At 48.1% G+C, this 27,313-nt stretch overlaps 1 protein-coding gene and 1 non-coding gene across 3 annotated transcripts; both read right to left on the bottom strand.

Moving 5' to 3' along the window:
* On the bottom strand, nucleotides 1-27,313 carry dhrs9 (dehydrogenase/reductase 9). 2 transcript variants are annotated; one of them, XM_033023663.1, is made up of 5 exons: nucleotides 27,150-27,313; nucleotides 25,256-25,570; nucleotides 17,418-17,676; nucleotides 10,326-10,489; nucleotides 1-462 (listed from the first exon to the last, which is right to left on the bottom strand). In XM_033023663.1, exons 2-5 carry the CDS (start codon nucleotides 25,566-25,568, stop codon nucleotides 242-244), a joined length of 957 nt encoding a protein of 318 aa, XP_032879554.1. In that variant the 5' UTR covers nucleotides 25,569-25,570; nucleotides 27,150-27,313; the 3' UTR covers nucleotides 1-241. The 2 variants fall into 2 exon arrangements, with proteins under 2 accessions (XP_032879554.1, XP_032879555.1); XM_033023664.1 differs by lacking the exon at nucleotides 27,150-27,313 and adding an exon at nucleotides 27,057-27,110.
* On the bottom strand, nucleotides 11,658-11,762 carry LOC116975707. Its single transcript, XR_004412710.1, has one exon. It is a non-coding gene; the product is annotated as a U6 spliceosomal RNA (small nuclear RNA).

Below are 27,313 nucleotides of genomic sequence, written 5' to 3'. Positions count from 1 at the left end.
TTTCACAAACACAAATATCTTTTATTCATCATTCTACACATAACACGGTGATCTTCACTCTTTCCACAAACAGATTCTTTATTTAGACATAAATGTAGTCCACACACACTGTACCAATGGCAACAATGGTATTCCTGCAATGAGTTAAATACGCCATCAACGGCGTGCGATGTGCCAAGCATTCTTCTCACATCAATGCTTCTACTAAAGTGACATTCGAGTGGAAACGGGGCGAGAGTCTTTACACAGCGTTGGGGTCGATTATTTTGTCCGTACTCAGCAGGTAATCAGTTATAAACGTTGGTAAATACGTCATTGGGATCCAGACCAGTTTGGCGTCGATGCCAGCGCTGTAGCGGGTCCTTGGATACTTGGCTGTCAGAGCGTGTTCCATGCACCACACTACCTGCGACAGGTCTCTACTTGACAAGATTCTCATCAGCTTCTCCCGTCTAATGCAGGCTGTGGATCAGAGGCAAGTGTTACTGAATCACAAATAAAATCATGGGTAACTGCTGATCATAGAGTCTTTTATGCCCCTGTCCCACTTAGAAAACCTGAACGGAAACCTCTGGAGACTTTGCGCCGCACCCAAGGTTTTCGTGTGGTTCCCGGAGGTTGCAGGTGGTTGCCGGAGGTTGCAGGTAGTGGAAGCAGGTAGGGAGACTGACAAAAACCTCCGGGAACCGCACGGAAACCTTGGGTGGGGCGCAAAGTCTCCAGAGGTTTCCGTTCAGGTTTCCAAAGTGGGACAGGGGCATTACAGCGTGGAAACAGGCCCTTCGGCCCTATTTGCCCACACCAGCCAACAGATTAGCAAGTTTGCAGATAATATAAAAGTGGGTGGTGTAGAGCACATCATAATACACCCTGAGTGAATTCATGAGGTTAGATTATTTTGTTAATCTGTTGGCTTGGATTAATCGATACCCACCCTATGTACCTTATATCAGCTGTACTGTATAAAACGTTCATAAATGCGGCGGAGCAGATGTCGTTTACAATTATCCATATTGTATATGGGTGTGTGTTTTCAATAGCTACTGTTTCCAACTCCGACCAGATGTCACATCAATGATTGAAAACCAGGACTTAAATATGTGCATCATACATATTGTAAAAGAGAAACAATGCTTTGTTCTCAGAGATCAGCGCCTCACTGAAGGAGAACAAAAGAATATTGTTCAAATGTTGCCTTTGACATCAATCTATGTACCTACTCATCCAGAGACGACTACACGGGTATAATATTTCTTATTTTTATGGAAAAATACGAGGCTAATTTCTCCTTATGATTCAGGAAGAAACATGTTCAGTCTACAACAACCTAATTACAGGTTGTTAATATTAATTAGATGCTAGCGGCAAATGTAAATGGTAATGTATATGTAGTATAAAGGAATGGAAATAGAATTCATAAACTCTGTTCACTGTCCTATTTATTTTTAATCCAACCTAAGAACAAATAAAGGTGGAAAAACAACTATCATGTTGCACTTGTAAGAGAAGTCTCAAAATTATCAATAATAATATTTTTATTCACCTAGTCACAATAGGTTATTGGGTTTAACAGTTTACAGCTGAATTGGTTTAGGCATTTTAAGTCATTGTATGGATAGGATTATTATTTCTGATATGGTAATGGGGAGGGTATTTTAAGATGCTTTTTCTAATCTGGTGACTAATTTCATGCTTCATTGCAAGTTTGCATGGCCATTTCAAATTCTACTGTTATATATAATTTTATTTAGAGATGCAGCATAGAAACAGGCCCATGCCAACCATCAATCAACCGTTCACACTAGTTCCAACTTTTCACACTTTCTCAATCACTCAGGTGCATTGTTTTAAACAGGCCGGACAAAGCCATACATCTTTGGAATATTTTGGATCAGAAAATTACAAGCAGTGATAGACTATAAATGATTATTGAGCATTTTATGTCCCTTTGAAAGAATTGGTTCAGAAGATTTACATATCTATAAAATATTCTCCAATACCGAGCTAAAACTGAAGGAAACTGAAATAATTTATAGCAAAGAGCTCAGCGGATCAGACAGCATCTCTGGAGAAAAGGATGTGGTGACGTTTCGGGTCGAGACTTTCTCTCCAGAGATGCAGTCTGTCCTGCTGAGTTACTCCAGCTTTTTGTTTCTATCTTCAGTTTAAACCAGCATCTGCCGTTCCTTCCTACACATAGGTTCATAGCAACTTGTTTCAGCAACTTTTTCAGCACTTTAAAGTTTGGCATATAGTTTGGGCGGCATGGTGGTGCAGCGGTAGAGTTGCCACCTTACAGCATCAGAGACCTGGGTTCGATCCTGACAAGGTTTGCTGTCTGTACGGAGTTTGTACGTTCTCCCTGTGACCGCGTGGGTTTTCACCAGTTGCTTCTGTTTCAACCCATATGACAAAGACGTGCAGAGTCCTGCACGCTGATGCAATTATAAATAAAACACATCAACACCTCTACTTCCTGAAAAGATTATGGAGATTCGGTATGTCGGAGAGGATTCTCTTGAACTTCTGCAGGTGCACAGTTGAGAGCACATTGACTGGTTGTATCGTAGCCTGGTTCGGCAACTTGAATGCTCAGGAGCAAAGAAGACTGCAAAAGGTTGTGAACACTGCCCAGTCCATCTGACCTCCCCACCATCGAAAGGATTTACCGGAGTTGCTGCCTCAAAAAGGCAGCCAGTATCATCAGAGACCCACACCACCCTGGCCACACACTCATGTCACCACTGCCATTGGGAAGAAGGTACAGGAGCCTGCGGACTGTAACAGCCAGGTTCAGGAACAGCTTCTTCCCTGCAGCCATCAGGGTATTAAACACGACATCCTTAAATAAGCTCTGAACTACAGTAGACTATTATTATTATTATTATTGCACCATTATTGTTTATTTTGTGTGTGTGTATGTGTATATATATATATATGTGTGTGTGTATGTGTGTATATATATGTGTGTGTGTGTGTGTGTGTGTAGACATGCGAGTATGTGTATATATACACACTGAACTTATTTTTCTCTCTCGTTTATCATATTGTTTACAGTACTGTGTTTACATATTCTGTTGTGCTGCAGCAAGTAAGAATTTCATTGTTCTATCTGGGACATATGACAATAAAACACTCTTGACCAAAGATCATAGTGTGTGTGTGTATAATATATATTTATATATATATCTATATACATATATATCACACACACACACACACACATATATATATATATATGTGTGTGTGTGTGTGTGTGTGTGTGTGCGTGCGTGCGTGTGTGTGTGAATTTATATATTTATATATATGCATATATTTATATGTATATATTTATAAATATAATTGCCTATATGGTTTATGTGCATCATCTGAGAAATAAGATAAAAAGATAAATAGAGCATTGCTTTAAATCAAAGTTGCTTCTGATCCATGAGAAGGAACTTTGAGATTATTTATCGCTATGGTGCCTCTCACACACAGGCACACACACACACACACATTCATATATATATATATGTTAAAAGTGTGTGTAGTGTGCGTTAAAGCAATACAATGGAAACTGCACAAAGGGGGGGGGGGCTGGGGAGGAAGGATGGGAGGCAAATGGGCAGAAACAGATCGATTAAGCAGGGGGAAAACCCTTTAAAAGAAAATTAACCAAAATATGTGGATTGATAGATGAGCTATATCACACACATACTGTTCCCTTACAACACTGATCACACTGCGAGAGGCATAACGGAAGTCGTGTTCGCATACTAAAATGTCGGCCGTCCCACTCCGTTACGCACTACACCTCAGTGCATTGGATTATGCAGGAGTGGAGTATCTTGATCCGCTCTATGATCTTTGATATGGGCTAAGCATGGGCATGTGGACTAGAGTAGGTGGGCATATTAGTCGGCATGGGCAAGTTGGGCCGAACGGCCAGTTTCCTTGCTGTATGAGTCTAATGCTGGAAATCTGGCATTAAAGTGGAAAATGCTTTGCGACAGACATTTCTGCCAACTGTAGTGGGGAAGGAGGGGTTAACATTTCTGTTGCACCAGAGCAAGTGAACTTCCTCAATGACATTAGTGTCACAGAGAGGTGGGTGAAACATGGAGTTCCTTGAACCCTCGATCAGTTTCCATTTCCATGCAAAATGCAAAACATGCGTCATGCGACTGCGTGAGGTACCAAAGCTGCAGCAGAGACACGCATTTCCTATGCAAAGGTGCATGCATGTAAACTCCAAAGTTGTTCTCGACTCCAAGAAGAAATGATGCCTTAAGGTAATGCAAGCTAAATAAACATGTGAAGGACCTTACAGTCTGTCCTCAATACTATCCTCAACAGTATTTAATGAAGAAATTATGCCGTAAGCCAGTGGTCTCCAAACTATGGCCACATGCAGCCCGCAGCAAGCTCAGCGCAGGGCGAGACAGTCATGGAGCGTGGGTCAGTTAGGCGTCGTGTCGAGTCAAGGAACTTGTCGGCCCGGAGCTGCTCTTATTGTTGCTACCGGTAGCCTCTGCCTCTCGCTATCTCTGCCTCTCTCTCTCTCTCTGCCTCTCTCTCTGCCTCTTTGCCTCTCTCTCTCTCTGCTTCTCTCTCTGCCTGTCTTTGCCTCTCTCTCTCTGCCTCTCTCTCTGCAGGGCCGGCCTTAAGCCGATTGGACCGATTGCTCCCAATTGGGCCCCGCGCCTAAGGGGGCCCCGCGCTAGAGTAATCAAAAGATCCGAGGGCTCTGCAACTGTCCCCCCACAACACTTATTGGAGGCATAACTGAACCAGCGTTGCTTTCGTCCGTCTGTTCGCACGTGCGCTCGCTCTTGGTGCCGGCGCTTCTCCCCTCAGTCTCCGCCAAACAAACACACACAGCATGTCCGGCAGATCGGTGCGGGCTGAGACCAGGGTTAGCATTGAGGAGCAGGGCGAAGGATGACATCAAACGGGTCATGGCAGCTATCGAAAAAGTACGGAAATGGTAAGGGGGAAATAAAAAAAACCCCGAAGGATTTCCTGAAAACCTGAAGGATTTTTCCGAAGGGAAAAAGGGTAAAAAACCCAATGGTTACCAAAAGAAAGGGGGCACCGGCGATCGGTCCATGTCCGTGACGGAGGGAAGGGGGGGGGGGGGGGGGGGTTGGTTTGAGTTCTTCTTTCCCCTGGCTCAGTCTGAAGACGGGTCTCGACCCGAAATGTCACCTATTCCTTGTGTCCAGAAATGCCGCCCGACCCGCTGCATTTTGAGGGGGAAGAAAGGGGTAGACGGGGAGGGGGTGTGAGGGGGGATGGAGAAGGGGGAGGTGGGTCGTTCCCTCACGGGCCCGGGGCAGCGCTCCCGCCCCTCCAGTCGCCGTGCTTCACGCACACAATCCCGGCTCCACCCCTCTCTCTCCCCGGGGAGACACAGTGAACAATACAGGGATCGCCGGGCCGAGGCTTGGAGCAACTTTGTACAAACCGCGGCAGAAGATAAAAAAGGCAGAACGGAAAAGGCAAAGGGAAAGAAGAGGACCCAGAAGAAGGAGAGGAGGGAAAGAAAGAAAGAGGGACAAGGAGGAAGAGGAAAGGAGGGAGAGAAGGAAAGGAGGAGAGAAGGAAAGGGAAGAAGGAAAGAAGGGAGAGAGAGAGGGGAAAGGAGAGCGAGGAAAGAAAGGAGGAGAGAAGAAGAGAGGAGGGGCAAGGAGAGAAGGAAGAAGGAACGGAGGGAGAGAGAGGGAGACGGGGAAAGGAGGAAGGAAAGAAAGAATGGAGAGAGCAGACAGGAGGGGAAAGGGCGAAGGAAGGAAAACCAAGGAGCGAGAAGAGGGAGCGAGGAAGAAAGAAAGGATCGCTCTATTACCATAACTTCCTTCCTCCCCCTCCTTCTCTCCTTCCCTCCCGCACACACGCATAACGCACAGCCAACTAACACACACAGACAACTAACACACACACAACTAAGACACACACACAGACAACTAAGTTTAGATGGGGTAGAAGCCCAAAGGGTAGGATGGGGCTGAAGCACAAAATGTAATGCCTGGACTGGTTTTTCGACAACAGTTATTGGTTTTCTAGGATCTAGTTAATTGTTTTTTTCATTTAATTGTCACTAAAACAAGTGGTATTGTAATTATGTACTTTTCAGAGATGATCTACACATTTTGTTTGTTACTTGCAAGCTTACATGTACGCAATTTTATATTAAAATGTAGCTTAGATCTGTTTGGTCCATTAACTCGCAGGCACTTTTTAAGCGCACATTTTGATTACTTTCCATTCTACCATAGAGATATAAAGTCTATTATAGACTTTATTTGTATTTCTAAGATTCTACAAACCTTGGCTGGGAACCTGGGGCTCATCAAAATTGGTCCCAATTGGGCCCCGCACCTCGTAAGGCCGGCCCTGTCTTTCTGCCCTCTCTCTCTCCCTCCCTTCTCTGCCCCTCCCTGCCTGCCTCTCTCTCTGCCTGCCTCTCTGCCCTTCTCTCTCTGCCTGCCTCTCTCTGCCTCTCTGCCCTCTCTCTGCCTGCCCTCTCCTCTCTCTGCCTCTCTCTCTGCCTTGCTCTCTGCCCCCCTCTCTCTCTCTCTCACAAATTCACACCCGCTTTTCGTTCTCACCCAACAAACAGCTAACAATGGCCTGTTTCCTTAATCATTGTTACATTTTTGTATATCTTTCATTCATTTGTTCCATACTCTCTACTTCATCATCAATATCTCTCATTTTCCTTTCCCGTTACCTTCAGCCTGAAGAAGGGCCTCGATCTGAAACGTCACCCATTCCTTCTCTCCAGAGATGCCGCCTGTGCCACTGAGTTACTCCGGCATCCTATCTACATGGATAGGATGTGGGCTAAGCACGGGCATGTGGGACTAGAGTAGGTGGGCATATTAGTCGGCATGGGCAAGTTGGGCCGAAGGGCCAGTTTCCTTGCTGTATGAATCTATGTTAGTCTAATGCTGGAAATCTGGCATTAAAGTGGAAAATGCTTTGCGACCGACATTTCTGCCATCTGTAGCGCAGGGAAGGAGGGGTTAATGTTTCTATTGCACCAGAGCAAGTGAACTTCCTCAATGACATTAGTGTGACAGAAAGGTGGATGAAACATGGAGTTCCTTGAACCCTCGATCAGTTTTGCGCGCCATTTCCATGCAAAATGCAAAACATGCGACTGCATGAGGTACCAAAGCTGCAGCAGAGACACGTATTTCCTATGCAAGTCCATGCATGTAAACTGCAAAGTTGTTATCAACTCCAAGAGGAAATACAACCATCATTATTAAAGTTACAAAATGCAGACCATGTCCAAACCAGACAGCCTCACTGCACTTTAGTTTAGTTTAGTTTAGAGATATAGTGCTGAAACAGGCCCTTCGGCCCATCCGGATCCGCACCGACCAGCGGACCCTGCACATTTACACAAGCCTACACACACTAAGGATGATTATACCAAGTATACAAACCCGAGCCAATTAACCTACAAACCTGTATGTCTTTGGAGAGTGGGAGAAAACCGAATATCTCGTGAGAAAACCCACCTGGTCACTGGGAGAACGTACAAACTCCATACAGACAAGGCCCATAGTCAGGATCGAACCCAGGGGCCTTACAGTAAATTACACAATACTGTACTCAATAGTTATGTTTCAAAACCGATCATTTAGGAAACACAATAACTAAATGCTATCTCTACACCCAGGTTTAGTAATAAATCCTCAGTTGAGGACACCGTCAACTTAGCAACTCATCACATCCTGAACCACCTGGAGTCCGCAAACACATATGCCCGCATCCTGTTCATGGATTTCAGCTCGGCATTCAATACAATAAACCCGGCTATACTGTTTAATAAATTACTGGACATGAACATTGATCCATGCATTTGTTACTGGATTCACAGCTTTCTCTGGAACAGGAAACAGAGGGTGAGGATCAACAATAATACATCCTCCCCTCTGTTCCTCAGTACAGGCACACCCCAAGGCTGTGTTCTTTCACCCTGGCTTTTCTCTCTTTACACAAACCAGCTCACATCCCACCACAGCTCCGTCAACTTGTACAAATACGTGGACGACTCAACAATCATAGGTTTCATCACCAATAACCAAGAAACTGAATACCGTGCACAGATCAACCAAGCAGTGACCTGGTGCACAGACCATGACCTCTCACTCAATTCATCAAAAACAAAAGAACTCATCATCGACCTCAGACGCCAGCCACCCCCCAAAACTCCTGTGCTCATCAACAGTGAATCCATCATCATCACTGACACTTTCAAACTCCTTGGTACCCACATCAGCAACAATCTCAAATGGAGGACAAACGCAGACCACATTTATGGAAAAGCCCAGCAAAGACTTTTCCATCTTCGACAGCTTAGGAAGATCAGAGTAAGGCCTCATCTGATACTCTGCTTCTATACAGCCATTATTGAAAGCATCCTCACTTCATCTATCACAGTTTGGTTCGGCAGCCTCGACTCACTCTCCCGGAAGAAACTACAACGCATTATAAACAGAGCTTCCAAAATTATTGGCTTACCCCTTCCATCACTTGAATCACTCTACCATAAACGGACACTTCACAAAGCCCGCAAGATCATCACTGACCCCACTCACCCTGCACACTATGCCTTTCAGCTACTGCCCTCTGGGAGGCGTTACAGGTCAATTGCCTCCAAAACAACCCGTTTCAAAAACAGTTTCATTCCTACCGCAATTAACTTTTTAAACTCCGTACGGTGAGGAAATACGAATAAGCGTGGCCCTTATGTATTATGAAATGTGTCTGTTTGTATGTATATCTACGTTACGAGTTGAATGTTTGATGAAATGTTGGAACCTGTATCGAGCTGTACTGAGAACAAATTCCACCAGCCTGGCTGTGTGGTCATTAAAAAATACAATAACAATACAATAACAATAACAATTGAGCCGTGAACAGTTATAATCATATGTGGAGTTTTTCCATGGAAATTAGCTTTCAAAAATTAATTCAAAATGCCTTTCCATCAAATGATGTAGCAAGCCTTTCAGACAAGTGAAGATTAGACTTTCAGAGAAACAGCGTGGAAACAGGCCCTTCAGCCCACCGCGTCTTTTGGTCTCCAAATCTGAGGAAGGACATTATTGCCATAGAGTGAGTGCAGAGAAGGTTCACCAGACTGATTCCTGGGATGTCAGGACTGTCTTATGAAGAAAGACTGGATAGACTTGGTTTATACTCTCTAGAATTTAGGAGATTGAGAGGGGATCTTATAGAAACTTACAACATTCTTAAGGGGTTGGACAGGCTAGATGCAGAAAGATTGCTCCCGATGTTGGGGAAGTCCAGGACAAGGGGTCACAGCTTAAGGATAAGGGGGAAATCCTTTAAAACCGAGATGAGAAGAACTTTTTTCACAGAGAGTGGTGAATCTCTGGAACTCTCTGCCACAGAGGGTAGTCGAGGCCAGTTCATTGGCTATATTTAAGAGGGAGTTAGATGTGGCCCTTGTGGCTAAGGGGATCAGAGGGTATGGAGAGAAGGCAGGTACGGGATACTGAGTTGGATGATCAGCCATGATCATATTGAATGGCGGTGCAGGCTCGAAGGGCCGAATGGCCTACTCCTGCACCTAATTTCTATGTTTCTATGTTCTATCATATTGAATGGCGGTGAAGGCTCGAAGGGCCGAATGGCCTACTCCTGCACCTATTTTCTATGTTTCTTTGGAGTTTGGGAGGAAACCGGAGCACCCGGAGAAAACCCAGACAGTCACAGGGATAATGTAAAATTCCATACAGACATCACCCGTAGTCGCAATCAAATCCTGGTCTTTCGTGCTGTGAAGCCCCTGTCCCACTTTCACGAATTCTCCCGAGTTTTCCCCTTGCTTCAAACTCGGTGAATGTCCGTAGGAGTCCGTAGCGAGTCCATAGATATTTTGCAGCGGCTCGTAATACCAGCCGTAGGTACTCGGGGCATCAGGTAAGTCGGGACGTTTTTTCAGCATGTTGAAAAATGTCCACGAGTAAAAAAAATAGCCCCGAGTACCTTCGGCTGGCTATTACTGTAATTCTCCGAGTTTGAATCAAGGGGAAAAGTCGGGAGAATTCGTGAGTAACTCGGGAAAGTGGGACAGGGCCTTGAGGCAGCAACTCTGTGCCACCGTGCTGACTAATTGTGTTTCATGACAAAGATCGATTCTTTAAAAATTCTTCATGATTTTTGGTATGTGTAATGAGTAAATATTTTTTAAGCAAAGCATAGACATGATAATAAAATATCTATGCCTAATATTCACAATGTAAATCTTACGATAATGGGTTTATTTCTGAGGAGTTGAAGTGGTGAATATTGCTTACATTGCAAGAAATAATCTTCTCCGTACTGCTTCCTCACATCTGCTGGCAGGCTATCCCACACGCATTGCTTGCTGTGGCGATGCACGTCAAAGTTCGTCATACTGGTTTCAAAACTCCCCGGTTCGATACAAGCAACTTTGATCCCAAAACTCTTCATGTCTCGCCTGAACAAAGGGCACATTTTTGCACAGGTTAGAACAGTCCAGCAGATGAGAGAGGGAACCAGAGTCTTACCTTCCATGCCCACAAGGTCGGCTGCAGGGGGCGCCACCGAGGCACAAAGGCTGAAGATGACCGGACGAGGCGAGGAGGGGGATGACGGTTCGCTGGACACAGGGTCGCCAACTTTCCCACTCCCAAATAAGGGGCAAAAGGTCAAAATAAGGGACAAATTCCCGACGGCAATTCATTGACCGACTCGGCCGTGGCTGGGTGAATGAGGAGTTTTTGGCCCGGGCCACGCGACATCGTGCGCAAAGTCCGGCTCCCCATCCAAATCATGAACCGGTGATCAGCCATGAGAAGGAGGGGCGGTGGTGTCGGGGGTAAGCAAAGGTCCGAAGGTCGGACAGCTGGCCGGGCTGCCGACCGACGGGGCCACGGGCGAGGGGCTGCTGCTGCTGCACTCCATGGGCTGCACTACATCGGGACGGGTGAGGACGCGGCACTCCGACCCAACAGTCCCCTCGACCCGAGTAGTAGCAGTCAAATACGGGACAAGGACGGTCCCTTACGGGACAAAGCAATTTAGCCCAATATACGGGATGTCCTGGCTAATATGGCACAGTCAGCAACCCTAATCCGGACAGAGGTGACGGCTGGAGGCCTTGCAGCAGCCTGGGTCTCGCCTGGGTCAAGCTCCACTCCAGGAGACCAAGCACACGGACCAGACTGGACTTTGGAAACAACCCCTAAACCTGGCGACTCCTGCATATGGTCTCAGCGGACTATTTTTTATGCGTTTCCTACTAATCGGGGACTGTGCTTAGGTATGGCAATACTTTATTGAACTGAATGCAAACACAAATCACTGTATGTAGGTACACGTATTATAGAGAACTATTGAACCATTGAGAAAGGACAATTCTCAGTTTGTTTGCATATCTCAGCGGATGTGAAACATACAGAATAGTGAAAGGCTTGGATAGAGTGGATGTGGAGCAGATGTTTCTATTAGTGAGAGAGTCTTGGACTAGAGGTCATAGCCTCAGAATTACAGGACGTTCCTTTAGGAAGGAGCTGAGGGGACATTTCTTTAGTCAGTGAGTGGTGAATCTGTGGGATTCATTGCCACAGAAGGCTGTGGAAGCCAATGGATATATATATACATTTTAAAATATGGAACGCTTCACGAATTTGCGTCATCCTTGCGCAGGGGCCACGCTAATTTTCTCTGTATCGTTACAATTTTAGTATATGTGCTGCCGAAGCGAGCATGCCAATGGATATTTTTAAGGCAGAGATAGATAGATTCTTGATTAGTACCCGTGTCAGAGGTTATGGGGAGAAGGCAGGAGAACGGGATTAGGAGGGAAAGATAGATCAGCCATGATGGGCCGAATGGCCTAATTCTACTCCTATTCCATATGACCTAATCATTCCTCGCCATCACTAACCTTTTCTTACAATATAATTTGCCCAAAGATTAGGATGTAGTTTGCTTCTTCCCAATTACCCCCTCCCCCCACTGCAGGTATGGGACGAGGGTCAGAATATTCATGTTAATTAGTGATAGGAGCAGGATTAGGCCATTTGGCCCATCTACAGTACTCTGTCATTCAATCATGGCTGATCTATATTTCCCTCTCAACCCCATTCTCCTGCCTTCTCCCCATAACCCTTGACACCCGTACTAGTCAAGTCAAGTCAAGTCAAGTCACATTTATTTATATAGCACATTTAAAAAACAACTCTCGTTGGCCAAAGTGCTTCACATTTGTTATAAGAATAGCACAACAAAACAAACTACATACATATATACATGTAGCCCTCACTCAGAGGACGTCAGGAAAGGCTTGGGAGTATAGATAAGTCTTTAGTCTTGACTTAAAAGAGTCGATGGAGGGGGCAGTTCTGATGGGAAAGGGGATGCTGTTCCACAGTCTAGGGGCTGCAACCGCAAAGGCACGGTCGCCCCTAAGCTTATGCCTAGACCGTGGGATATTCAGCAACCCCAAGTCGGCCGATCTGAGGGGCCTGGAGGTGGAGTGGTGGGTGAGAAGACTTTTTATGTAGGTGGGGGCAAGCCCATTGAGGGCTTTGTAGACATGGAGGAGTATTTTGAAGTTTATACGGAACCGCACAGGGAGCCAGTGGAGAGAGGCCAGGATCTGGGTGATGTGGTCCCTTTTTCGGGTGCCCGTCAGGAGTCTCGCTGCGGCGTTTTGGACCAGTTGCAGGCGGGACAGGGAAGATTGGCTGGTGCAAGGGAGTTGCAGTAATCTAGGCGGGAGGAGATGAATGTGTGGATGATCTTTTCCAGGTCATCAAACTGGAGGAATTGTTTTATTTTAGCTATCGTCCGAAGCTGAAAGAAGCTAGCTTTTACCACGGCATTGATTTGTTTGTCAAATTTCAGTGCTGAGTCAAATATCACGCCAAGGTTTTTGACGTGAGTAGTGGGGTAAGGCTTCCAAGGTTGCCTGCTATCATTTTGATTGAGTCCGAGGGGCCGAGAAGGATGACCTCAGACTTACTCTCATTTAGTTGGAGGAAGTTCTGGGCCATCCAACACTTTATATCCTCGAGGCAGTGGGTAAGGTTAAACAGATTAGATTGGTTTTTGGGCTTCAGGAGGAGATAGAGTTGGGTATCGTCTGTGTAGCAATGGAAGGAAATGCCGTGCCTTTCAATGACTTGGCATAAGGGGAGCATATACAGGGAGAAGAGAATGGGGCCAAGGATGGAACCTTGTGGAACCCCACAGCAGAGATTAGCTGGGGAGGAGAATGAGTTGCCTATGTTAGTCGAGAATCTCCTACCTTTGAGGTAGGAGTTGAACCAGCTCAGAGCGGTGCCATCAATACCAACCCCATACCGGAGACGGTCAATTAGGATGGTGTGGACGACAGTATCAAATGCTGCACTGAGGTCAAGAAGGAGCAGGATTTCACAGTCGCCGGAGTCAATGGTGAGGAGTAGGTCATTGTGTACCTTCAGCAAGGCAGACTCTGGGCTATGGTGAGCCCTGAAACCTGATTGGAAAGTTTCCAAAATAGTGTTTTGGTGAAGGTAAGGTATAAGTTGACTTAAAATTACCTTTTCAAGGGCTTTTGAGAGGAAAGGCAGTTTAGAAATGGGTCTGTAGTTGCCTGGCAAGGTGGGGTCGAGGTTAGGTTTTTTCAGGAGTGGTTGGACCATCGCATGCTTGAAGCAGGTAGGTACAGTGCCAGTGGCCAGAGAGCTGTTGAAGATGGCGAGGATGCTGGGACCAGCTGTTGTAATGACGTCCTTTAGGAGGGCCGAGGGGACAGTGTCGAGGGGGCAGGTAGTAGGTTTCATGGTGGTGATCAGTTTTACAAGTAACGGGTTGGAAACTGTCTAATTTTGAAGAGCAGACCAATGAGGCAGCCAGGTCACGGGTGGGAGGGGAAATATTCGTTCTTATATTCTTTACCTTGCTGGTGAAAAATGTGGTAAATTCCTCGCACTTAGCAGAGGAGAGGAGAGGGGGGGAGAGGAGAGGGGGGAGAGGAGAGGGGGTAGAGGAGAGGGGGGGAGAGGAGAGGGGGGGAGAGGAGAGGGGGGGAGAGGAGAGGGGGGGAGAGGAGAGGGGGAGAGAGGTGGGGAGAGGAGAGGGGGGGAGAGGGGGGGAGAGGAGAGGGGGGAAGAGGAGAGGGGGGGAGAGGGGGGGAGAGGAGAGGGGGGGGAGAGGAGAGGGGGGGGAGAGGAGAGGGGGGAGAGGAGAGGGGGGGAGAGGAGAGGGGGAGAGAGGTGGGGAGAGGAGAGGGGGGGAGAGGGAGGGAGAGGAGGGGGGGAGAGGAGAGGGGGGGAAAAAACTTCCTGGTTTTATAGTCCCTCCCCCCTGCCGCCAGCAGGGGCAGCAGGGAGAATGGGGAATTTTGTAAAATCATTAATATCTCTGTCATTTTTCATCGACGGGAAAAATCCTTGGCACACATACGGCGGAGGGGGGCTCTGAGCAAGGTGGCCAAAAATGACGGCCATAGATGGCGGCGTTCTCTCGGAAATCGCAGCACAGATGGCCAAAACCGGTCAAGAACAGACTTTTAGTAATATAGATATATAGATAATAGCACTATGATCAAGTACTAATCAAGAATCTGTCAATCTCCACCTTAAAAATATCAGTACATTGCCTTGGCCTCCACAGCCGTCTGAGGTAATACATTCCACAGATTCACCACCCTCTGACTAAAGAAATTCTTCCTCATCTCCTTTCTAAAGGTACACCTTTTATTCTGAGCCTATGGCCTCTGGTCCTAGCCTCTCCCACTAGTTGAAACATCCTCTCCACATCCACTGTAAACAGGCCTTTCACTATTCGGTAAGTTTCAATGAGGGGCCCCCTCACCCATCTAAGCTCCAGCGAATATAGGCTCAGTGCCGTCAAAAGTTCATCACATGTTAACCTAATCATTCCTGGGACAATTCTCAAAAACCTCCTCTGGATGCTCTTCCTCAGATATGGGGCCCAAAACTCCTCACAATACTCCAAATGCGGTCTGACCAGCGCCTTATATAGCCTCAGCATTCCATCCCTGTTTTTGTATTCTAGTCCTCTCAAAATAAATGCTAGCATTGCATTTGCCTTCCTTACTACCAATTGTAATTGTAATTATCTCAGGGATCAAGAGTATTGAGTTGTCTTGTTGGTTATGGCAAGTGAGCCGACAGTTTGAGCATAGAACAGAGCAGCACTGGGACAGGCCCTTTGGCCCACAACGTTAGTGAACATGATGCCTCAAGGGCCTGTCCCACTTGGCCGTCATTTGCGCGTCACTGCCTATGTCATCGCGCACCATGCATGCGTAATGCGCAACATGCGAGCATCACGTGCGTGTCACGTCACGCGCGTCGTGTGTCGTGACGCGTAAATGATGTCGCGTAATTTACGCGCAAATGACGGCCAAGTGGGATCGGCCCATAACTGAATTGATCTCGGTACAAGCTCCACATCCCTCCATTCCCATGTGCCTATCTAAAAGCCTCTTAAACACCTCTCTCTTATCTGCCTCCACCACCCCCCCTGTTCCACGCATCCACCATTCTCGGTGTCAACAACTTGCCCCACACATCCCCATTGAACTTTATCCCTCTCACGTTATAACCATGCCCTCTAGTGTTGGACCTTTCCACCCTGGGAAAAAGGTTCTGATTGTCTGCCCTATCTATGCCTCTCATAATTGTATATACTTCCAACAAGCCACCCCTGAACCTCCAATCCAAGCCTGTCCAACCTCTCCCTGTAACTAAAACCCTCTAATCCAAGCATCATTTTGGTAAACCACCCTTTCCAAACCCTCCACTTTTTTTCCTGTAATTGGGCGAGCAGAGCTTCACACAATACTCCAAATTCAGCCTAACCAAAGTCCTGTAAAGCTGTATCATTACTTCATTAATCACGTAACCGATTAGGATCCATAATGTTTCTTCAGTTACCATCATTTTATCACAATTTAATTAAATGACAAATTGTACAGGAAGTACCTAAAGAAGCAAATTTTCTTTCCAACTAATAAAAGAGTTTAGAGATACAGTGTGGAAACAGACCCTTCGGCCCACTCAGTCCGCACTGATCAGCGAGCATCCCATACACTAGCACCATCCTGCACACTAGGGACAATTTAAAATTTACAGAGGCCCAATTAAAATACAAACCTACACGTTTTTGGAATGAAACCGGAGCGCCCGGGGGAAACCCACGCGGTCACAGGGAAACACCACACCCACAGCATCCGAGGTCAGGATGTAAGGCAGCAGTTCTACTACCTTGCCGCCCATTGTACTGCAGTTTTCATGTCAATACATCCCACAAATGCAGCAGCAGTGTTGCTGCTTTACAGCGCTTGCAATGCCGGAGAGCCAGGTTCAATCCCGACTACGGGTGCTGTCTGTATGGAGCTTGTACGTTCTCCCCGTGATCTTTGGTTTCCACCCACAATCCAAAGAAATACAGGTATATAGGTAAATTGGCTTGGTAAATGTAAAAATTATCCCTAGTGGGTGTAGGATAGTGTTAATATGCGGGGATCGCTGGTCGGCGTGGACTCGGTGGGTCGAAGGGCCTGTTTCTGCTCTGTATCTCTAGTCTAAACAGAACTAAACTAAATAATGCAGCACGTCTGCTGTTATTTTCACATGGACGTGCAGTTTCTATGACGGGCAGAATTACGTACAAAACTCAGCAAGTAGAAATCGAGGAAGGAGGTCCAACTCTGGGCACCAGGGCTGTAAGGACACAAAGGGTTCATCTATAATCTGAGAGTATTGTGTTCAATGTTCACCATGTTATAGGAAAGATGCTGTCAAGCTGGTGTAGAGATTTACCAGGATGTTGTCAGGACTTGAGAGCCTGAGCTATCGGGAGAAGTTGATCAGGTTAGGACTATTCCTTGGAGCGCAGGAGGATGAGGGGTGATCTTATAGATGTGTACAAAATCATGAGAGGAATAGATCGGGTAGATGCACAGTCTTTTCCGGGTAGGAGAATCAAGAACCAGAGGATATAGGTTTAAGATAGAAGGGAAGGGTGTGGGGGAAGGTTTAATAGGAACCTGAGGGGTAACTTTTTTATACGAAGAGTGGTTGGTGTATGGAACGAGCTGCCGGAGGAGGTCGTTGAGGCAGGGACTATCGCAATGCTTAGGAAGCATTTAGATGGGTACATATATTGGATAGGTTTAGAGAGATATGGGCCAAACGCATGCAGGTGGGACTAACAGCAGTGGTGGGTATCTGGGGCATTGTTGGTTGGTGTGGGCAAGTTGGGCCGAAGGGCCTGTTGTCACACTGGATGACTCTAGGCTTGTCATGTTCCCTTTACCAAATGTCAGGATAAAACGTGGTATGATGCCACGTCACTGACACACCGATAACCAGCGGCTAATGCCAGTCTCATCCTGCCCTCACCTTAAGCCGTCGTTGAAAGCCTCCATTCCAAACTTTGCTGGGAAGTAGCCACCGCCACCCAGAGCCATGCGTCCCAGCACGCTGGTCACGTTCACAATCCTTCCCCTGGCCTTCTTGACCAGCGGCAGCAGCTTTAACGTCACCGCGATAGGTCCCAATAAATTCACTTCAATGGGTCTCCTGAAATGTTCGATTCTTAACCAATCTGTGGGGCAGAGAACTCCGGCGATCCCGGCATTGTTTACCAATCCCCAGAGACCTGCAGGGACAAGGTTGGAGAATTATACATCAAACAGTAACTAGTGACTAGTAGTCTGCCTCAGGGTTCAGTGCTAGGCCCATTACAGTTTATTATCCATATCAATGTTTTGGATGAGAACGTACATGGCAAGATTAGCAAGTTTGCAGATTATACTAAAGTGGATGATATTGCAGATGGTTGTCAGAAATTACAGAATATCTTGATCAGTTGGGCTGAGGAATGATCATAGAGTTATACAGCGTCGAAACAGGCCCTTTGGCCAAACATGCCTACACCAGCCAACATGTCCCAGCTACTCTAGTCCCACCTGCCTGCACTTGATCCATATCCCTCCAAACCTGTCCTATCCATGTACCCGTCTAATGCGCCTGTCCCACTTAGGAAACTTTTTAGGCGACTTCAGGAGATTATGCAGTCGCAACATGTTCGCGGGCGGTTGCCGGGGAGTCGCCTTCATGGTCGTGAGGAGTTCCCGCATTCTGGGAACTAGTCGCGGCCTCATTATGGTCGCCGTGAATTTTTCAACATGTTGAAAAATTAGCGTCGACCAGAATGAAGCCGCCATGGAGAGTAGTGAGAATTCTTGTGCCGTAGGTGGGTCGCCAGGAGGTCCTAGTGGGTTGCCAGGAAGTCGAAGGTTCTTGTAGTTTCTCGTAGGTTGCAGCCGGTGCTGACCGGTGAATTTCATTGGTTCATTGTGAAAAAAAACATAAGCAGTAGTTACTGACCGGTAATGGTAAATGTCCACGAGCTTCACAGCCGTGTATCTCTGGCTTCTTAAAAGTGTCCCCACTCCTTCTCCCTACCACTTTTAAAGGACTTACTGTACACTGTGCTTAGCCGTCCTAATTACAGCGCCAACCTTCGTGTGCGTGTGTGTGTGTGTGTGTGTGTGTGTGTGTGTGTGTGTGTGTGTGTGTGTGTGCGTGTGCGCGCGCGCACGCCAAAGTGGGACGGGTCCATTACTGTTTCTTCAATGATGGGATAATCCCAGACTCAAATATCTCCTCTGGCAGTTTGTTCCATACACCCACCACCCTTTGTGTGAAAAAGATACCCCTCGGATTCTTATTAAATCTTTTCCCCTTCACCTTGAACCTATGTCCTCTGGTCCTTGATTCCCCTACTCTGGGCAAGAGACTCTGCGCATCTACCCAATCTATTCCTCTCATGTTTTTGTACACCTCTATTAGATCACCCCTCATCCTCCTGCACTCCATGGATAGTAACAGAAACAGACCAAAGACTTTTGCCTCCATCACAGTGAGGAGATGCTGGGTGGACTCACTGTGGTGGATGTTAATATGTGTTTATTGTTGTTTTTATTGTATTATATGTATGATTGCTGCAATTTCGTTCAGACTTCGGTCTGAATGACAATAAAGGCGAGCTAGCTAGCTAGCGAGCGAGCGACGGCGAGCGAGCGAGCGAGCGAGCGAGCGAGCGAGCGAGCGAGCGAGCGAGCGAGCGAGCGAGCGAGCGAGCGAGCGAGCGAGCGAGCGAGCGAGCGAGCGAGCGAGCGAGCGAGCGAGCGAGCGAGTCGAGCGAGCGAGCGAGCGAGCGAGCGAGCGAGCGAGCGATGCGAGCGAGCGAGCGAGCGAGCGAGCGAGCGAGCTAGCGAGCGAGCGAGCGAGCGAGCGAGCGAGCGAGCGAGCTAGCGAGCGAGCTAGCGAGCGAGCGAGCGAGCGAGCGAGCGAGCGAGCGAGCGAGCGAGCGAGCGAGCGATCGAGCGAGCGAGCGAGCGAGCTGAGCGAGCGAGCGAGCGAGCGAGCGAGCTAGCGAGCTGAGCGAGCGAGCGAGCGAGCAGCGAGCAGCGAGCGAGCGAGCGAGCGATCTAGCTATCGAGCGATGCTAGCGAGCGAGCGATCTATCGATCTATCGATCTAGCGATCTAGCGATCTAGCGATCTAGCGATCTATCGAACTATCGATCTATCGATCTATCTATCTATCTATCTATCGATCTATCGATCTATCTATCTATCTATCTATCTATCTATCTATCTATCTATCTATCTATCTATCTATCTATCTATCTATCTATCTATCTATCTATCTATCTATCTATCTATCTATCTATCTATCTATCTATCGAGACTCAGCCTACTCAACCTCTCCAGAAAGCTCACACCCTCTAGTCCTGGCAACATCCTCGTAAATCTTTTCTGAACCCTTTCATGCTTGACAATATCTTTCCCATAACATGGTGCCCAGAATGGAAAACAAGATTCTAAATGCGGTCTCACCAACGTCTTATACAACTGTAACGTGACCTCCCAACTTCTATACTCAATACTCTGACTGATGAAGGCCAAAGTGCCAAAAGCCTTTTTGACCACCTTATCTACCTGCGACAAGACCTACAAGGAACCAGGCACCTGTACTCCTAGATCCCTCTGCTTTACAACACTACCTAGAGGCCTATCATTTACTGTGTAGGTCCTGCCCTTGTTCGACGTCCCAAAATGCAACACCTCACACTCCTCTGTATTAAATTCCATCAACCATTCCTCAACCCACCTGGCCAATCGATCCAGATCCTGCTGCAATCATTCACAACCATCTATACTATCTACAAAACCACCCACTTTTGTATCATCAGCAAAACCAGGAGGCAGCTCGAATGCCGGTGTAACATCACTCCCTGACGAGCTCAATGCGTTTTACGCACGCTTTGACAGGGAGAATACTGATGTGCCTTCCCGATCCCCCATTCGCTGTGATGGCATTTCAGTCTCAGTCACAGAGGCCGATGTCAGGAAATCCTTCAGAGGGGTGAACCCCCGAAAAGCACCTGGACCTGATGGTATACCCGGCCGTGTTCTAAAAACCTGTGCGGACCAACTGGCGGGAGTTTTTACGGACATTTTCAACCTCTCACTTCTGAGGTCTGAGGTCCCCACCTGCTTCAAAAGGGCATCAATTATACCGGTGCCCAAGAAGAGTAAGGTGACGTGCCTCAATGACTATCGACCAGTGGCACTAACGCCGGTGGTGATGAAGTGCTTTGAGAGGTTGATCATGGAGCAAATCAACTCCTACATCCTACAAAAACCTGGACCCACTGCAGTTCGCGTACCGCCACAACAGATCAACGGTGGATGCGATCTCGCTGGCCTCCACTCCGCACTGGACCACTTGGACAACAAAAACTCATATGTCAGGCTGTTATTCATTGATTACAGCTCGGCATTTAACACAATCATCCCCTCCAAACTGGTTACCAAACTCGCAGAACTGGGTCTCTGCGCATCCCTCTGCAACTGGATCCTCGACTTCCTCGTCCACAGACCACAGTCTGTTCGTATTGGTGGAAATGTGTCAGCCTCAATAACAATCAGCACGGGAGCACCTCAAGGCTGCGTGCTCAGCCCCCTGCTGTACTCACTCTATACCCATGACTGCGTAGCGAACCACAGTGCGAACTCCATCATCAAGTTCGCTGACGACACCACTATTGTGGGGCGTATCACTGATGGGAATGAGTCAGAGTACAGAAGAGAGATCGAGCAACTGTCCATATGGTGCCAGCGCAATAACCTGGCCCTGAACACCAGCAAAACCAAGGAACTGATTGTGGACTTTGGAAGGAGTAGGAGGGGGACCCACAGCCCCATTTATATCAACGGGTCGATGGTTGATAGGGTCAAGAACTTCAAATTCCTGGGGGTGCACATCTCTGAAGATCTTTCCTGGTCCGAGAACACGAACGCAATTATCAAAAAAGCTCATCAGCGCCTCTACTTCCTGAGAAGATTACGGAGAGTCGGATTGTCAAGGAAGACTCTCTCTAACTTCTACAGGTGCACAGTCGAGAGCATACTGACCGGTTGCATCGTGGCTTGGTTCGGAAATTTGAGCGCCCTGGAGAGGAAAAGATTACAAAAAGTAGTAAACACTGCCCAGTCCATCATCGGCTCTGACCTTCCTTCCATCGAGGGGATTTACCGCAGTCGCTGCCTCAAAAAGGCTGGCAGTATCATCAAAGACCCACACCATCCTGGCCACACACTCATCTCCCTGCTACCTTCAGGTAGAAGGTACAGGAGCCTGAAGACTGCAACAACCAGGTTCAGGAATAGCTACTTCCCCTCAGCCATCAGGTTATTAAACCTGGCTCGGACAAAACTCTGATTATTAGCAACCACTTTCTGTTATTTGCACTACCAGTTTATTTATTCATGTGTGTATATATTTATATCATGGTATATGGACACATTTATCTGTTTTGTAGTAAATGCCTACTATTTTCTGTGTGCTTGAGCAAAGCAAGAATTTCATTGTCCTATACAGGGACACATGACAATAAACTCACTTGAACTTGAACTTGAACTTGAACTTGCTAATCTTGCCCTGAATGTTCTCATCCAAATCATTGATGTAGATGACAAACAGTAACGGGCCCAGCACCGAACCCTGAGGCACACCACTAGTCACAGGCTTCCAGTCCGAGAAGCAACCTTCCACCATCACCCTCTGCTTCCTTCCATGAAGCCAATTTGCTATCCATTCAGCTATCTCTCCTTGGAACCCATACGATCTAACCTTCCAGAGCAGCCTACCATGTGGAACCTTGTGGAATGCCTTACTGAAGTCCATGTAGACAACATCTACAGATCTGCCCTCATCGACCTTTTTGGTCACATCTTCAAAAAAATCAATCAGAGACGAAGGAATTTAATACAGAGAAATGTGAAGCATTGCATTTTGGAAATTCTAACATGGGCAGGACCTACACAGTGATTGATAAGACTGTAGAAGTATTGTAGAAAAGTGGGATCTAGCATTACAAGTGCATACTTCATTGAAAGTCGGTTGGTTACAGGTATATGGGGTGGTCAAAATGGCCATCAGTCAGAGTATTAAGTATAGTAGTTGGGAGATCATGTTGCAGTTATATAAGATGTTGTTGAGGCTGCATTTAGAGTATTGTGTTCAGTTCTGGGCACCATGTAATAGGAAAGATGTTATTAATTTGGAAAGGGTGAGGAGACGAGTCGCTTCAAAGTGGGGGGGGGGCATTGTGGCGTCGGGGTGGGGGGGGTGTGTATAACCTGGGAGGGGGGGCAGCGGGGGGTGTCAATAACCCGGGAGGAAGGGAGGGGGTGTGAATAACCCATGGGGGGGGGGGGGGGGCTTTAGCTTTAATATTGTCATGTGTACAGAGGTGCAGTGAAAAGCTTGGTTTTGCATAGTATAAAAACAGATCAGATAATACAATTCATAAATTCAGTCTAGAATGTTTCTAGCTGATAATTCAACGGAGGGAAACCGAGGTTATGTTTATTACTGTCACGTGTACTGAGGTACAGTGAAAAGCTTTATTTTGCATGCAATCTAATCCGGAAGTGGCGGCGCTGCCCTGGCAGCAGCGGCTCGCCTGCAGTCCGTTTGTTTTTACTTTTTTGTGTTGTTTTTTTTCGTTTTGTCTAGTTAAGTTTTTGGTTTTTAGGTTGTGTTTATGTGGGGGGGGGGGAGGGGGTTGAAACAGGGCTTGCTGTCTCTCCCTTCGGGGGAATGCAACTTTTTTGTCGTATCCCCCTTCTCTGCCTCCGTCTGCGCTGAGGCCTAATGGCGGAGCTGGCGACCTCGAGACTCCGGAGGCAGAGCCAGTCAGGACTTGCCCTGGGCTCGCTCCCGTGAGGGCGGTCCAGCTCAGGGCTGGAACGGCGCTCCCGTGAGGGGCTGTGACACTCCCGTGAGGGCGGCCTGGCACGGGGCTGAGACTCTCTCGTGAGGGGCTGTGGCGCTCCCGTCGGGGCAGCCCAGCCCGAGGGTGGAACGGCACTCCCGTCGGAGCGGCCCAGCTCGAGGGAGGTACGGCGCTCCCGTCGGAGCGGCCCAGCTCGAGGGAGGAACGGCACTCACGTGAGGGCGATCCGGCTCGGGGCTGGAACGGTGCTCCGGTGGCTGGGACAGGTGTTCTGGCGGCGGTGACCACAGTCCGGGGTTGAGCCGCGGGCCAGCGGCTGCGTCCGTTGGACTGGAGGGCGGCAGCTTCGACCACCCCGGGCCGCGGTGTTTGAGCCGGCCCGTTTGCGGGGTTCGGTGAGCCGCGGGACTGTTTGTACCATCGCCCGGTGGGGTATCGCCTCAGCGCAGAGGGAGAAGAGGAGGGAATAGACTGCAGCCCTAAGATTTTTGCCTCCACCACATTGAGGAGGTGCTTGGAGGACTCACTGTGGTGGATGTTAATTTGTGTTTATTGTTGTTTATTATTGTATTATTGTATGTATGACTGCAGGCACGAAATTTCGTTCAGACCGTAAGGTCTGAATGACAATAAAGGAAATTCTAATTCTAATTCTAAGAACAGAATATACCATGCATCAATATAGTCAAGTCAAACTCAAATACAATAGGTAGAGCAAAGGGCAAGATACAGAGTGGAGAATATAGTTCTCAGCATTGTAGCGCATCAGTTCCATAAACAATGTCCAATATCCGCAATGGGATATAGATGAATCAGACAGTACCCTAGCTTATGGAAGGACTGTTCAGGAGCCTGATTACAGAGGGGGAAAAGCTGTTCCTGAGTGTGGTGGTGTGCACTTTCAAGTTTCTGTACCTTCTGCCTGACAGGAGCGCGGTGAGAGGAAAACGTCTTTGATTATGCTGGCTGCTTTTCTGAGGCAATGTAAATATAAAACAATTATATTTAGATAAAACTTTTTTTTTACACAGAGGGTGGCGAGTGCCTTGAAGGGGTTTAGAGGGAAATGGGCCAAATAGATACGCAGAGAATCTTTTACACAGATTATGGGAATCATGAACCACATAAGGGCAGTGGGCAGGTGCTATAGACCTGCACGGGAAGGTAGACGCTCCCGCCCCCACGAGTCTCGGGCAGATGGGACTCGTCAGCCTGGGAAGGCAGTCCATCTAGGAGAGGGAAAACTCTGATTTAAAACCTCCGCTGCCTTGTGGCCATATCCAGTCATGGAAAAGGCTCCAGGAGTAAACCTCAAGAAAATCTGGAGTCGGAGCCCCTAAGGCAGTTCGTCGTTGTCTACAACCTCGCTCTGGCAGCTCCTGCGACGGCGCTGGTGCCAAACTGTAACGGCCCTGCTGTTCCTTTGGATCGATCAGTGACGTGGAGAGGGGGGACGTGCTGCATGGGCAACAGCCTGTCCTCCATATGACATGGCCCAGGCTTGCATCCGACCAGGATGCATCACCCATGGTCAGTCATGACCGAGGTGGGGTGGGGGGGGGGGGCAACAACTAGAACCACAGGACAGGCTAACAGTGAGAAGGGAAAGGTTTAACAGGAACCAGAGGGGCAACTATTTCACACAGGGGGTGGTGAGTATATGGAACGAGCTGCCAGAGGAGGTTGGTGACACAGGTACTATAACAACATTTAAAAAACATTAGGACAGGGATACGGGCCAAATGCAGGCAATGGGACAGCTTAGATGGGTTTTTTTAATGAGCATGAACAAGTTGGGCTGAAGGGCCCGTTTCCATGTTGTATGACTCCACGACTCTATGCCAAAGGACAGCATGTCCAGTCAGGGTTAGTGGTCACCAAACGCAGTGGGCGGAACTGTAACATCCATCAGCAGGTGACCTACCTGCATTTCCCACCTCCTGGGTGATCTGATTCACTGCATCCTCAATGCTGGCTGATTTGGTGATATCCAGCTGGATGGTTTTCAGTCTGCTGGAAGTGTCCGTCGTCAGGCTCCGAGCTCCTTCCTCGGTCAGGCAGCCCGCCAGCACCTGGAACCCCTCCCTGTCGAAGGCCCTGGCCGCCAGACGGCCAAAACCAGTGTCGCAGCCGGTGATGAAAACATGCTTGTCCGAAACCTTCCCCAGCCTGACTCTGTCCCGTAGCCACCAGCACAGAAACCAGAGCAGCAGCAGTGCCAGGAGATAGGCAAACATCCCTGTCGGAACACAACTTCATGAGAAACTCATCATACAACATTGAACTAAAATGAGCTTCAAGGTCAAGATGGACAAATATGCTGGAGAAACTCAGCGGGTGAGGCAGCATCTACGGAGCGAAGGAATAGGTGACGTTTCGGGTTGAGACCCAAGAAAACGGACTCTGCCCACAAGTATATGACAAGTATACAAGGCCTGGATAGAGTGGATGTGGAGAGGATGTTGCCACTAGTGGAAGAGACTAGGACCAGAGTCCACAGCGTCAGAAATAAAGGAAGCTTCCATAATACCTCTTCAGGCCAACAACACCTTGCATTTTCAGAGCAACTTTAGTTTAGAGCATGGTAATGAAGAGAGGTGTTTGTAAGGAATAAAAACCAAAATGCTGGAGTAACTCAGCTGGTCAGGCAGCATCCCTGGACAATATCAACAGATGACGTTTTGGGTCAGGACTCTCCTTCAGACTTGTAATGTGCAAAAACTAGTAAATTTGTAAAGAGGGGTTGGTGAGACATGAGATGTCTGCACACTTTGTTGAGTTTGATAGCAACTTTGAGAAGACTGACTACGGGTGCTGTCTGTACGGAGTTTGCACGTTCTCCCCGTGACCTGCGTGGGTTTTCTCTGAGATCTTCGGCTATCATGAGACAAAATGACGCAGCGGTATAGTGTAGGATAGTGCTAGTGTACGGGGTGATCGCTGGTCGGCACGGACTCTGTGGGCCGAAGGGCCTGTTTCCACTGTATCTCGGAAGTCTAAAAGCCTTTTAAAAATCCACACGCTGAGGGATGATCTTATAAAGGTGTATAAAACCATGAGGGGAATAGATAGGGTGAACGCACATTCTTTACCCAGAGTTTAGGGAATCAAGAACCAGAGGACATAAGTTTAAGGTGAGTAAAGATTTAATAGGAACCTGAGGGACAACTTTTTTCACACAGAGGATGGTGGGTGTATGGAAAGAGGTGCTGGGGGAGGTAGTCGAGGACATTTTTGGACAGGGATAGGTTAGGTTTGGAGGGATATAGACCAGAGGCAGACAAGGCAGGTGGAGGTGGGACATGTTGGTCGGTGCAGAGGAGTTGCGCCGAATGGACAGTTTCTGTGCTGTAGCAGTAAGTGGCTCCTAACATGACAAATAGCACCATGTGGAAGTGAAAGATGCAACCGCGCTCCCTCACCCCCCACACTCACCCCCACCGCCACTCACCCCCCACCACCACCCACCTGGCGCTCCCTCACCCCCCACACTCACCCCCACCACCACCACCACTCACCCGGCGCTCCCTCACCCCCCACACTCACCCCCACCACCACTCACCCCCCACCACCACTCACCCCCCACCACCACTCACCCCCCACCACCACTCACCCCCCACCACCACTCACCCCCACCACCACTCACCCCCCACCACCACTCACCCCCCACCACCACTCACCCCCCACCACCACTCACCCGGCGCTCCCTCACCCCCCACACTCACCTGGCCGCACTGAAACTTCTCCCGAGAACTTAAGACTTCCGCACCGTTTTGCGGGCGGACAACATCCCTCCTCCCTCCCCGCTCCCTTCCTACCCGCAGCTCGGCCTGTCCCGGGCGCCCAGAGCGCAGTTGTGGAGCCGGGACAAGGGTCCCTCTGTCTGCTTGTCTCTCTCTCTCTCTCTGTCTGTCTCTGTCTCTCTATCTGTCTCTCTCTTTCCTGTGTCTGTCTCTGTCTCTCTCTCTCTTTCTCTCTGTGT

Source organism: Amblyraja radiata, chromosome 7 (genome assembly GCF_010909765.2).
Source record: "Amblyraja radiata isolate CabotCenter1 chromosome 7, sAmbRad1.1.pri, whole genome shotgun sequence".
Taxonomy (NCBI): domain Eukaryota; kingdom Metazoa; phylum Chordata; class Chondrichthyes; order Rajiformes; family Rajidae; genus Amblyraja; species Amblyraja radiata.
The sequence above is the reverse complement of the archived record's forward strand: the minus strand, read 5'-3'. Positions and strand labels throughout refer to the sequence as shown.

What these genes read in the sequence shown, in the direction of transcription:
- dhrs9 (XM_033023663.1), bottom strand. Translation starts at nt 25,568, where the DNA reads ATGTTTGCCTATCTCCTGGCACTGCTGCTGCTCTGGTTTCTGTGCTGG. An exon ending in GCTTTCAACGACGGCTTAAG is followed by an intron (nt 10,490 to 17,417) that starts GTGAGGGCAGGA and finishes CCCTTTGTTCAG; the next exon opens with GCGAGACATGAAGAGTTTTG. An exon ending in AGAAGATTATTTCTTGCAAT is followed by an intron (nt 463 to 10,325) that starts GTAAGCAATATT and finishes TCTGATCCACAG; the next exon opens with CCTGCATTAGACGGGAGAAG.